The 14,046-nt window shown below is 31.4% G+C and overlaps 2 protein-coding genes across 2 annotated transcripts; both read left to right on the top strand.

Moving 5' to 3' along the window:
* The first annotated feature begins 315 nt into the window (after nucleotides 1-315).
* On the top strand, nucleotides 316-1,219 carry LOC114192541. Its single transcript, XM_028082291.1, has one exon. It carries the CDS (start codon nucleotides 439-441, stop codon nucleotides 910-912), a length of 474 nt encoding a protein of 157 aa, XP_027938092.1. The 5' UTR covers nucleotides 316-438; the 3' UTR covers nucleotides 913-1,219.
* A 4,265-nt stretch (nucleotides 1,220-5,484) lies between these two features.
* Nucleotides 5,485-12,880, top strand: LOC114191982 (cysteine--tRNA ligase 2, cytoplasmic-like). The gene is made up of 10 exons (XM_028081471.1): nucleotides 5,485-5,630; nucleotides 6,302-6,621; nucleotides 7,039-7,102; nucleotides 9,129-9,290; nucleotides 10,261-10,431; nucleotides 10,515-10,796; nucleotides 10,933-11,058; nucleotides 11,660-11,881; nucleotides 11,990-12,106; nucleotides 12,223-12,880. Exons 2-10 carry the CDS (start codon nucleotides 6,446-6,448, stop codon nucleotides 12,523-12,525), a joined length of 1,623 nt encoding a protein of 540 aa, XP_027937272.1. The 5' UTR covers nucleotides 5,485-5,630; nucleotides 6,302-6,445; the 3' UTR covers nucleotides 12,526-12,880.
* The last annotated feature ends 1,166 nt before the right edge of the window (nucleotides 12,881-14,046 follow it).

Raw genomic sequence — 14,046 nt, 5'->3', positions numbered from 1 at the left:
TTTAATTGTATAAAAAATGGTGACAAATTTAATTTTATTAACCACCTTAGAGATAAAAAAAACTATCTTGTCTCACATTATAATAATACTGGTTATTACGTATTAATATTGGTTATTGGAAAGAAGTGTAGATTAAGAAAGATGTGAACAATGTTGAAAGGGAAAAAAACATAGATAGTTGAAGTGAATGGAAAAAAGTGAATTTGGAGGGAAACCCTACCCATGAGAGGTTCAACGGCTAGTTCTGCACGTTCCCTCAACATGTTAACTACAAAACACAACCGACCACACCTTTTACAGCTTGGCTTCGATCTCTCCACCTTTTTCTAACCTTAAATCACTCTTCCTCTTCACTCTCTTCACCATGTCTCACTGTTCTTACTGCTACTGCATTATACCCCACCAATTTCTCTTTCTCCTTCCATCTTCTTCCAAAAAATGCCCAGAAAAGCATCACCCTTTTTCCACAAACTCTCCCTTCGTCTCCTCAGACTCTCTCTTCTCCTCCACAGATTAAGAAAACCCATATTCCCAAAGCTCCTCAAGAGGTTCAAGAAGTGTCAGGAGTTGAAGCTCCTCAAACACTCTGACTATGGAGACTACCAGTTCTCCGCCTCGACCACTCCCCTCATTCCTCGGTACCGTCGAAACCAATTCAAGAACAGTGTCCAACCAGGTCTGTGTTCTTTCTTGTATCTGTTTTGGTGCCTGGGGAACTTCAACGTAGAACGAAGTGGGGAGCGCCAGCTGGCACTGGAACCATTCGAAATTGGAGATGAAACAAGCCTAGCCCAGGATTTGTTCGAGTGTGGTTCAGGGGATGACGAAGGTGAATCCGTTGATCAGAAGGCTGAGAAGTTCATCCAGAATTTCTACCACCAGATGAGAATGCAGAGGCAGGAATCGCTCTAGCTCTTCAGATTCATTTTATATTTTTTCAATTCATTTCCTTTCTCAATTGTTTTATTCAATCTTTGCATTTCGCCTTGGTTTTCCTTAATTTAATTTTCAACCAGGAGAGTAATGGATTGCTTTCTTGCTTGATGGTTTACAATAAATGCTTTACATTGTTAAATATCTCTTGGCTTAATGATAGGCATTTTTTATTTTTTTCATTATAAATGAGTTGTGATGCTTGGTGTAATGAAGATTTTACTAATTTTTTCTGGTTTAGATGAAGATTGTATCACAGACCATTATTTCGTCTGAGATCTTGTGATATATTATATATCATACATTATTATGCAGCAAGATTTAAGATCTATTCTCTAAAATTTCCTCCAAAGGACAGAGAGGATGAGCATATATGATAAATGATTAACAACATTAGTGGTTTTTTAGGGTTCGGGATTGTCTGTTTAAACATCTCTGTCACGTTTGTTGTGTATTCCCTTCTGATTCTGAATAATATAAAATAAATGGAAGAAAACTGACCAGTTCACAATTTTGTTTTCAAATAGTTTTGTAACCATGTTATATTTATGTGGAGTTGATTTCCTATTAGGAAAAGTGATATCACCAAACCCTTTTTCCCTTGTGAAAAAAGAAAGAAAACTGAGAATTGGTTCAACTGGTCATGATTTTTTCTCTGAAATGATCCAGAATTCGTGTTTAAAATTGTTTAAAAAATCACATTAAAATGATATACCTTAACTCTGGAAAGGAAAAAGAAACTGGATTGTGAAATTCATAACCATATTCCACTTTTCTGGACCACTTTACTAAGAAAGGGAGATATCATTGTTACAATCCCATTATTATTATAATAAATTAAAGTATGAGGAATTGCCTAGTTTCTTTGGAGGGGCAAAAGGAAGAAAACCTTTATCTTCACTCATCGTCAAATGTTGTTAGTTTAACCAGTTAAAGGCTCTTTCATATACAACTTTATAAGTTTCTCTGAGTTCAAGTATAGAAATTGTCGAAATTAAATTCAAGAGCCTCATAATCCTCCTAAGATTTCAAAAATATAAATTGTTTTCAAAAGACTCACATGAACTTTATAAAATCATGTATTCTGGGCTTACTAATCACTGTATATGTAAATTTTCAGTTGATGGATATTTCTTGGTCTTAGCGAGTTTTGGTCTCGATCTTAGGGTCATATGTGAATAAGTGGGATATGCCTAAAGATGATATCTGTAAATATATTTCTACGCTCAAATAAGTGTATGAATATGGATAATGTAGTTATGGCATAAGTAATATTGTTAGGGATGATAACATGAATAAAATTAGAAATAACAAAAATAGAGGTTTTATTTGTGATAAAATAGTTTGAAATAAATAAGGTTTCAAACCTTCACAAAATAGTAATCAAATAATAAAAGATGTTAAAATAGAATTTTCACAATATAACTTAAATACTAAGAATCGTCAAAAATTTTAGTCAATAACTTGTGACGAATTTAACTACAGAGATTTTAAAAAGTTCGTATATTAATTTACAAAGGATAAAAACTACCTATTTAAATAAAAAATCCACTAATTATTAACTTTTTTTAGTGAGTAAATTATTTGATTTAAAAACTGATTAAAATGAATGAACATAAACTACTATAATAGATCCATATATTATAAAATAAAATACATATTCTTCATATATATTTTTTTATTTTTATTTTAATACAATAGAAAAAAAAAACAATTGATTAGTCTTCTAATAATATATCTATTTTCGTTTGAATTTTAGTTATTTGATTAAGGGAGTGGTTAACTATGTAGGTAGATTATACTTGATGAGCATAATTTAAATGGCAAGATATTAATTTATTTAACATAATTTTGTTTTTCATACAGCATAATTTTGACAATTTTCATTTTTAATGAAATTGTTTATAATTTTTATCTATGATATATTATTTTTGAGTAATTATTAAAATAAAATATAATTAAATATATACAATTAATTATATATTTTTAAATTATTTATTAATATGTTTTTTTATTATATATAGTTATTACTTTTATATTAAACAGTACTAATAAGATAAACCATGTTTTTATTTTTTTTATGATAATATTAATATATTATTTCACCTGTCATAATTAAGTGGCGATGAGATTTAAATGTCAAAATATTTTTTAATATTTAGTTAGAATTAATTTCTGATAGTTTCATTTTTTAAGAAATCATTTTACAAATTATTTTATTAAAATTTAAACAATTTTTAACTGTTAAAAATTGTTAGAAATTTCTATATCACATCGCAAAATCAGTTAAATTTGAGTAAATATTTTTCATTAAAAACAAAAATTAAAAAATATCTTATACCAACAAATAAAAATCATATGATCTAGTTAAAATTCAAATGGGCATAAACCCACCGTACCAAAATTAATAACCCTTTTATGTTTCAGAAAAAGTGTTTCCCGGTTTAAACATGGTCACATTGGGGTCGTAATTGCCGTTAACGAAATGGTGTCAGGAAAGTCATTATTGAAGGAAGAAACACAGGAACATTGAGGTGAAGGAGTAATTATTGCAAAGTACATGTATTGAAGGAAGAATAATAAGTTTTATTTCTTAGTTTATTTAATAACATAAATTTTTATGATGGATGCAAAAACACCATGCATGTTCCAAAGAGTGGTCCTTTTTTTGGTAAATAGAATATTCTAGTTTTCAACGAAGAAGTTTTCTGTTCATTTTATACAGTAATCACTTCAAACATTGCTATCAACTCGGCCCATAAAATCAATTCTGTTTCGATAAACTCATTATATTATTATTATTATTATTAGATTTTTTTGTTTTGAAAGTGAAGAATTAAGAAACATTGAATTAGAAATAATATCTTATTTTACTTTGACACGTTTCATACTAATCATCAAAATATTATTTTGTACACATTATTTTGACTATTGAGAATAAATGTATTAATCTATTATAATGTCAATAGTTGAAGTGTTGGTTAAAATGAAACATCACCTCTATACAACAACATCGAAGCCCGATATTTAAATATCGTGTTCTCAATTATAGATTTTCAATTCCAAGCTTGTTTGTCAAAGGAAAAAAAATAGCAATGTTTTTTTCTTTTTTTTAAGTCAATATATATTCCAAATGACTAGTTTCAAATGTTACTATTTTCTTTAGGAAAACTTTCCAATATTATTTAAAAATTTAGCCTATTTGGTTCTAGGAATAAATTTTGCGGATGTTACAAAAAATTAACATTGAAAACCTAATATAAAATTCGTAATCAGTTCTGGTTAAGCACCAGTTGCGGCCGGTAAGCAGGAGAGCATGGATCGGATCATAATTAGGGTTTGTTTTTTATTTTTTTCTTTTTACATTTGTTGGGCCTCATCTTAAATTGGGTGTGTTCATTCTATTGTCTTGTTTGAGCCCAATATGTTTTTCATAGTTAAACAAAATAAAAATATATCAGTTATTTAACTGATAATTGCTTTTTATTGTACAATATAATATATTTTGAAGAGCAAAAAGTTAAAAATTTAAACAATAGCATTTATAATATAACACAACAAGTAAATAATAATTATAATCAGTGTGGCTGCATGTATCTAAAATATCCGTAGTTTTATAGGATCATTTAGCCTTATAAGAAAATAACCTTATGAGAAAAAGAAATGCAATTCAATTATTTAATTAAAATACCAGACAGAGTCAAAGATTACAAGTTTTATTTCATCAAGAGTTAGATAATCAACTTGAGCGAAATAAAAGACATGCAAAAGTATAGAAAGTCAATTAGGTAATTCCAAGGAAGGAAACACTAAGTGAAAAGAAAGGAAAGAAATCACTTATTATATCAGTTAAGATGATAAATAAATAACCTCCATTAATAGATGAGAGAGATATGTTAAGGAACAATGCTGTCAGTTACGTAACTGAAAGGAAACCTAAACTTACAAGAAAATAAACAACAAAAAAGTAAATATTATATATTATATAACAGTAACATTTCCTTACAAATATTTAATCTTAATATATTATATTTAATAATAATAATAATAATATATCAAAGAACAATGCCGTCAACTCCGTAACTGAAAAAGAAACTTAAACTTGAAAGAAAATAGATAAGAAATCAATAATTATATATTATATAGATTAAAATGTGTGATTTTATAAAAAAACTCAATTAAATGTTTTATTTTTATTTAATTTAATTTAGTTTACTAATTTTAAAAAATATTCAATTATTTTTTTAAATTGACGTTAAGATTTATTTATAATTTATAAATTAAATCATTCTATTTATAAAATAAAAGTAATTTAAATATTTAAATTTTTTAAATAAATAATTTGATATTAATTTTAACAAAAAATTAACATAAATCTAAAAAAATTAAATTGATTATTTTATAAAATTAAAAACAAAATTGAATTAAATAAAAATTAAAGATTTAATTAAATTTTTTATAAAAATTAGTGTATTAAAAGAGTATTTTAATTTCAGTATATTATATTTAATAATAATAATAATAATAATTTATCTAGTACCAGTGGTTCTACCCTTTTTCACTCACATTTGACAGTAAGCACTTTCTTCTCTTCATTTCACAAACCCGCTGGTGGTTGGCTGCTGTGAATTTCATGGTTGATTGAAGGTTGCTTTGCCTGGGCAAACTAGTTCACTGCTCAGCCTTTGTCTTAATCGGTGAGTCTTTCCTTTCTTTGATATCCTCCCAACCCTTAACAGGGGCACTGTCGCCCTCTACTGGGTCGCCGACTCCTTTGTCCCCTACTCTCCCATCTTAATCTTGTTGGTCCTTGGAAGAAAAAAAAAAAAACAAAAAAGATCTCTTTTTCTATGTTGATTTGAAGTCACGGGTGTGGATGGTGTGGGTGTTAAAAATGTGACATTTTATAGGTTATGGGTGTCATAGGGGAGACAGGGATCCACCACGTTTATGGTGGCAACGCTGTTAGCATCTCTGGTATGCTCTGAATTGGGGGAAAAGCAAAGAGAGATAGGGTTTGAAGCTAAATTGTGATTTTTTGGATATTTGATTTGCTGCTGCTTTTATAAATGATTATACTAAGGGTTCAAATAATTTTTTTACTTGTTAAACTTTTGAAATTTGAATATCTATTATTTTGAAATTTGTGTTTTGGAACTGTTTGTTCTGTTAGATCTTTTATCTTTTATTACAATCACATAGTGTTTGTGAATAAAATTTCCAGTGTTTGGTGTTTGTGATCAATTATTGAAATAAAAATTGCACTTTGAGGTGAATGCTTGATTAACTCTTGTATAAATTAAATCCGAATAACCCGACAAATGTTAGGATTGGATTTTAAAATCTTACATATGGATTATGCTGGCAGGTTGAACCCGACCCAACTCCACTGCAGCTCAGTCCTATAAGGAACCGGGCTTAAAGAACAGGAAACAGAGTTAGGGCTGAACCGGGGATAGTGAAGAGTGGTGTGTGTGTGAGAGAGAATCTGCGTGTTGGTGTGCTGGTAGCAATGGCTGAAGAGGAGCTTGGTGGTTTCAGGATTTATAATTCCATGACACAGCAGAAAGAGATCTTTAAAACCAAGACCCCTGGTAAGGTTTCCATGTACGTTTGCGGAGTAACTGCCTACGACTTCAGCCATCTCGGCCACGCTCGTGCCGCGGTTTCCTTCGATATCCTCTACAGGTACTTTTTTCACCATCCCTTCTCCAATTCCCACCACCCCTCTTTTCACTTCGTTGCCATGCCTCAATTCATTCTAGTTCTTTCTGTACCATGAAATTGAGAATCTAGCATAGGATTGTAAAGTTGTTTCAGATGCTGTCTTTGCTGCATTTTGGTTCAGTTCGTATTCGGCTTTTTTGCTTTTGTTTATAACCATGTAAATGTGTAGTTGAATTGGTTTGTCTGACTGTTATTGTTAGCCAGATATAAGTAGGTTTAGATATTAGACTATCTCAGGGCATTTGAAAGGTTAAATTGGAATACTTCTTTTGAAACATTTGTTCTGTTCACTCTTTTTGTCTTAATTTCACTTTTCTTAGATGTGAAGATTGAGAGTTGACACATGATTTGTACTCTGTTTGACATGAAAACTTGTAGGTACCTTAGGCACTTGGGCTATGAAGTAACATATGTGCGGAATTTCACTGATGTTGATGACAAGGTGAGGATGAATACAATGTTTCTCACCAGTGTTTTATTGTCGCATTATAAGATTGTATCTTGTTGCAACCAGAGGTGCAACTCCCTGGTTTTTAGACCTTTTCACCATTCAGCTGTGATCTTTGCGATTTGTCATTCCGTTTTCTTTTTTTTGAGTAATTTTCATCCTTCTTTCCTTTGCATAATTCTGGTTGTTTATCACTCCTACATTTATGCCCCACTGTATCTATGAATGATACACAAGTGCAATATGAAACTATATGAATGTACACTGTCAATGTGATAACGATTGAAATAAGGTTTGTGTTCCTTCTCTGAAGTCTTAGTCAATATGTGGCAGTTCTCTCTCTAATAAATGTTGTAATTTTTCCATGATCTTTCCTTTTATGGTCAGTTTGGTATGGAGGTAAGAGTGGGTTATGTTATAAGTAGATCAGGTGGAGGTAGTGTGTATTATACATTAAGTGGATCTGGGTCAATATATGGTAGTTCCTTCTCTAACAAATGTTGTAATTTTTCCATGATTATTTTCTTTTATGGTCTGTTTTAGGTAAAAATGTGACTGAATGTTCTTTAATTATTATTATTATTATTAAATAAAATTTTAAATTTAATCAAATGGCTTGTAAGGTTATTCTGTCCATGTGCCGTTCTGCTATTGGATTAAGAGTAGTTTTCTTAGGAGTTTGCAAGAATCTCAATTTCTGTTACATATGCCATAACCCACTGTGAGAACAATAAATATATGAAATCATTTTAGAGATGAAAGGGTTTATTGGGAAATGGGGACATGGAGTGAATAATGATTTTAAATAATATTTTTTTTTCGAGTCAAAATATAAATTCTTTGATCCACACATCCAGTCACCCCTGTTAGTTACCATGTTCTGTTCTGTGACTTTAGGATTCATTTGTCAAAGTGATCCAAATTTATGGTAGAGGATTTAATTTTGTAGGTTTTCAATTGCTATCAAGTCTTATATTTTGTTTAGTATTATCTTCCAAAATGTTTTCAACTGGACAGAGAATTGCATTGAGTTAGGTTTAATCTGTGCTTTTAACTGTAACTTTTATGTGGACATAACTTTAAGAATAAGCCATTCAGACAGTACACATTTCTATGTTCTTCTGGAGTCTAGGTTTCTGGAGGCACCATTCTTTTTGAGAATAGCTCAAGTGTCAATCTTTAAATTTGGTGGTGTCTTTCTTTCTTTTTTCAATCGTTTGACCATTTTTATTTCTTTATAGTTGTTGACTTTTGTTCTTCTTACTTCTTTTCTATAAGTTGTCATCCTTTTGAATTTGAATGATGAGCCTATTTTTAGCAATGCTGGTTTACCTGCATGCTAAGTGATAACAATCATTGTTTGAGGCATTACTGTCAAAATTGCAACAATTTTTACTTACGGGATTGCATGATCCTGCAAGCTCTCACCTTTAACTTTTGTCCCTGCCTAGCTTTTTAATCTGGTGAGACTGGAGTTAGGTTGTCAGACAAACTCATAGGATATTGTAGGAGTCGTGAACCTGAAACGGGTGTGATTTCTGTTGGTTGTCTCTGGTGAAGCAGCACACCACCCTCCCCGTATTTTGACCTCAATCCTCCCCTATCAATCAACCTACTCCCCCTGCCCATTTTCCTGTCTTCCGTGTGGAGCTCAAATTTCCTTTGTCGGTGTCCCAAATCCATCTGTTCCTGTTCTAATCTCTACTCAGTCTCTATGTAGACTATTCCATACCAACATAGTTTTTGTAGTGGTTCTCTACCTCATGGGGTTTTGACTTGTTGAGTTGGCATTTGATCTTATTCATACTTAATTTAATTTTTAATTAAATTTTATAATTTTAAGATTATTTTCATTTCTCTGCTGTTTTATATGTATAAATACTTGCTGGAGCTTTAGGTTGGGTCTTCCCAATCCTTGGTTAGAAGTTTCATTTGTTGTTGAAAGCATATGACTTTACATAGGTTTCGTATCTGAATCTTTAATGTTTATTACAGACTGCTAATATCAGAATTGCTGCAGATAATTAAGCGAGCGAATGAGACCGGGGAGGATCCATTCATGTTGAGTAACCGGTTTTGCGATGAATATAATATTGATATGGCTGATCTTCAGTGTGAGACACCATCTAAGGAACCTCGTGTTTCTCAACACCTTGGAGAGATAAAGGACATGATAACCCAGGTTTAATTTTGCTAAACGTATTGCTGTCTCTGCTTTTGTTTAAATTATGAAGGGAATCTCCTTGCAAAAAAAAGTTCTTTGCTCCACTTTTTTAATTAAATTCCAGTTGACGGTTTTGCATGCTGTTTTATATTAATCAATACTTCCCTTTTTTCAAGTGCACTTGGAGTTCATATGTTTCTTTGAACAGGTTAAATTAAACCTTACGGGTTAATAAACTTCCTGTATACACTATTGTGCTATGTTGTGTACTATTTATAGGAATCTTGGATATTTACTCTTATTGTTCTAGTGACTAGTGGGAATGAATTTAGATTTTCTGTCCTCATGCTTTGACCACTCTGCTTCCCCAAACTATTGAACCGTCTATATGTTTACATATAATATTAAATATAAAATATTTTCCTTTTTCTTTCTTCAAGCAATGTAATGTAGTGTATCCTATTATGATAATTTAACTTGTTATCTTGTTAATAAATAGATTAAAACCATGCAGGAACTATGTAAGCGAAACAAGGGTTAAAAGGCTAGTTGTTTTATATATTTTAATATTGAGAGATATGAAGCTTGGAAGCTGCATTCAATCTCCAACTGAAATGTTAACGAGACTTCGAATGATAACAAACTTACAGCTTCTTTGCTTTGATATTTTTATTTTTAAAACTCTCTGTTTTTATCTCCCTTCCAAAGTTTCACCTTATATTTTTTCTTTATTTCTTGTTTTCATATATCTGCATAGGAAATTAAAACCTGTGACAAAGTAGCAGTTTTATTAATTAAGTAAAACATGAAACATATCTAGTTGAGGTTGCATGTCATTTTCATTTAAATATATGGCGTAAGAGTTCAATAATGAAAAATTACAATTTCATTGGATTTGGTTGTACTAATTGTCTTTATTTCTGAATTCTAAGGAATTAATTTAGAATTCAGAAGATGGTTAGTTCTTATTCATTAATGTACTTTGCAGATTATCAACAATGGATATGCATATGAAGTTGAGGGCGATGTTTTCTATGCTGTTGATAAATGTCCAAATTATGGTATGCTTTCTGGACAAAAGCTAGAACACAATAGAGCTGGGGAACGAGTGGCTGTGGACTCAAGAAAGCGTCACCCTGCTGATTTTGCTTTATGGAAGGTGTGAGAACCCTTTCTAGTTATTTTAAAATGTTTTATTGTTAACATTTGATCTCTTATATTTCTTAATAATAATAATTGCAGGCTGCTAAACCGGGTGAGCCTAGTTGGGACAGCCCTTGGGGTCCTGGAAGACCTGGGTGGCACATCGAATGCAGTGCAATGAGTTCTTGTTATTTAACTCATAAATTTGATATTCACGGTGGTGGAATTGATTTAATATTTCCTCATCATGAAAACGAGATTGCACAGAGCTGGGCTGCTGACAATGAGAGCCATATCAGTTATTGGATGCATAATGGCCATGTCACTAATAATAATGAAAAGATGTCAAAATCCTTAGGCAACTTTTTCACCATTCGCCAGGTCAGTTCTTAGCCAACTTCCATTCTCCTTGTTAATGATGGTTTTATTTCTTTTTAAATGTTTGTAGAAGGTTTCTCATGATACAAGTTCTTACAAGATGTATGGTGCATATTTTTCATGATATTTTTTCTTGCAGATCACTGAGCGTTATCATCCACTTGCGTTGAGACACTTTTTGATCAGTGCCCATTACAGATCTCCACTAAATTACTCTATCTCACAGCTGGAGAATTCATCAGATGCTATTTACTATATATTTCAGGTAAGCATCCTCCAAATAATCTGTATCAGAAATTGAGTGTTGTTGCTTAGATGTTGATGTGCGCAAGTTCATCTCTCAAGGTTGATAGTTTTTCCCTTATGTAATCTTTTATTGATTTGTTTTCATTTGGGTTAAGCCTGTGAAGTTTCGCCTTTATTGTGAATGTATAAGAAATTATCCTACCTAAATACTGCTATGTAAATTACGCAACTTGTATCTTAGAGATAGAATTTCATGTGCTTCTTTCCCGCCACTTTGATTTTTTGAGGATGAAGGTACTAATGCGATGAAAATCCCTAGTGTATATTATTAAATGTCCAAATGTTTCAAGGTTGATTCTTGTGAGTCTCATTATTAGGTAAATTATGTCTCCTCGATGTTCTTGTTATGACTTGTATCAGACAGTTTGATTTATAAAGGTTGGGTGGTATTCTTGCTGCAAAAATAATTTCTCTTAACTCTACCACAATTTTCACTATGATTTAGTTGCATCGACATAAATTATTAAAGCTACAGATAACTGCGACGCTGCTATTTTTTTTAGACTTAATGCCATTACGCTTGGGAAATTGGTTGAAACAGCTTCCTTTTTGTTTGTTAGACTCTTCAAGATTGTAAAGATGCTTTATCACCATTTCTTCAAGAAGGATCCGAGAAGAATGAAAAGTTGCCTCAAATTAACGAGGCTGCCAAGGAATGTATTAAGAAGTTGAGTGTTGAGTTTCAAACAAAAATGTCAGATGACTTGCAGACGCCAGTGATACTAACTGGTGCTATCCAAGAGGCGTTGAAATTTGTGAACAGTTCATTGAAGATGTTGAAGGTACGGAAATGGAACCAATTTCTTGCATTGCATGAGCGGTGCTGCTGCATTTATTTTTGTATGGGAATTGCATCAGTAATTTTTGAATATGTTTTCTCTATCTTACAGAAGAAAATGCAGAAAAGAGCACAGTTGCAATTGATTCAATCCTTACTGGAAGTTGAGAAGGAAGTTGCAAAAGTTTTGGACGTACTTGGATTATTGTCCTCTAAATCCTATGCTGAGGTGTTTCATTTTATTTACACGAGCTTAATTGCCCCGTTTTATGTAATCTAAAGATACATTCTTTCGGAAAACCATTGCAAATGTTAAAAGAATCGTTGTTGTTATTTGTTCATCAGATTCTGCAGCAGTTGAAAGAGAAGGCATTGAAGAGAGCAGGTCTGGCAGAAGGTGAATTGCTACATTTGATAGAAGAAAGAATTCAAGCTAGGGTTAATAAGGATTTTCTCAAAAGTGATAAGATTAGGACTGATTTGACTGCAAAGGGCATTGCACTTATGGATGTGGGCAACGAAATAATTTGGAGACCATGCATCCCGAGTGAACCAGTTGTTGGAGACCAGAGGGCACCTGTTGTTGAAGAAAAACAGTCCATACCTTCAGTGAATAAAAAAGGGGAAGAAATACCAGGTACAACCTAAAGGTAGGGTCAAAGTCCCTCCATAGCTATTCTGATTAATACAGAAATGTTATAATTTATAAAATACTACACAAGGCTTGAATATTGTATATCAGTTGAAGGTTATTTATGACCATACCTAGTAGTAGTCTAGGACAAAAATATTTTTTATACATTTCTCAGGTTGGGTCTTTTTCGGTCCTGTCCGTGGATTAGTTTAACTGATTTGACAATTGCATGAACAGTGCTCCATACGGAGATTTTGTTTTCGAGTCTCAGATTCGGTTTTTAGCTCTTCATTTGTACTACAGAATGCGGAATATTTTTTCAAGAATCCGGAGTCTGATTATCTTTTATCTTGTTTGCTGTTGATGAAACATTAGCATGATTTCTTAAATTATTCTATTAGTTTGCTTTATTGGTTTGCTATTTTATTTCTCTTGTTAGCGTGGTTACTAATTTGATTTTGTGCCAGACAAATAATTTGAGCAGTCTGAATTTATGATTTTTTCTTTGAAGTTTTATTGTAAATAGTAAAGCTAGATAAACAAATCAATGCAACCTTGATAACTATCTCTCCTGTATCGTATGAAGAGGGTATTTAAAGTTTCTTGAAATTATGAAATATGCCTCTCATTGGGTAAAGTTGGATTGGTTTAAATCATTGCTTAACTCTTTCGTAAGGACAGTTGTTTAAGAAGAACCACCATTTAAGCAGTTTCCTAATAAGCAAGGGTTTCTTAACTTTTACGTGGGTTTACGTGTTAGTTTTCTGTTTTCTTGAAATATAAAACTGATTTATATCTGGTTATTCTTTTATTTATTTTTAATTGACCAGGACATCTTTATTGCTAAAATGAGATTTGTGGGGTTTATTGAAGAAATTTTGAGATATTGGGTGCTTGGATCTTTTAAATGTTTTGACGGGTAAAGCAAACCCGTTTAAGCAAATTGATTAAATAAGTCACAAAAATGGATGAAAAGCTGTTTCAGATTTTATGCATTTTTTAAATGTTTTATTAGTTTTTATTTTACTAATTTTTTGTTAGATAAAAGTCAGAGTTACAAGGGTAATGCGCAGAGCCTGTATATATTTATTTATATTTTGAAAAGATAAAATTAGGTGTAATTTTAAAATTGTATCCATTTTGAGTTATTTTTTGGTAATTTATGCGTTAGTTCACTGTTCAATACTTTACAGAATATTAATATAAGGATTAAATTACACTATTTTCTTTCTGAGAGATTAATGAGTTACAATTTGCCTATTTTATTGTCAGTTTTTCTTCTTTTGTAACTTTAAGCATTGTTGACACGTACGAGAATTGAAATCCATTGGATTTAGGATTTCGAAAGATAAAATTAGGATTCAGTAAATTTGATTATATAAATAATTATTTGTAAAATTAAATACAATATGTCTATAAGGTTAACTTTTGTCGTCCAAGAAATAAATATAAGGAAAAGAAATTCTTGGAAAGTTATTTGTTCATCATCGCTTGTCAGCACCATTAAATAAATTCTTTCGCATTAAACTGAATTT

Source organism: Vigna unguiculata, chromosome 7 (assembly GCF_004118075.2).
Source record: "Vigna unguiculata cultivar IT97K-499-35 chromosome 7, ASM411807v1, whole genome shotgun sequence".
NCBI lineage: Eukaryota > Viridiplantae > Streptophyta > Magnoliopsida > Fabales > Fabaceae > Vigna > Vigna unguiculata.
Note: the sequence above shows the minus strand (reverse complement) of the source record. Positions and strands in the feature narration are given on the sequence as shown.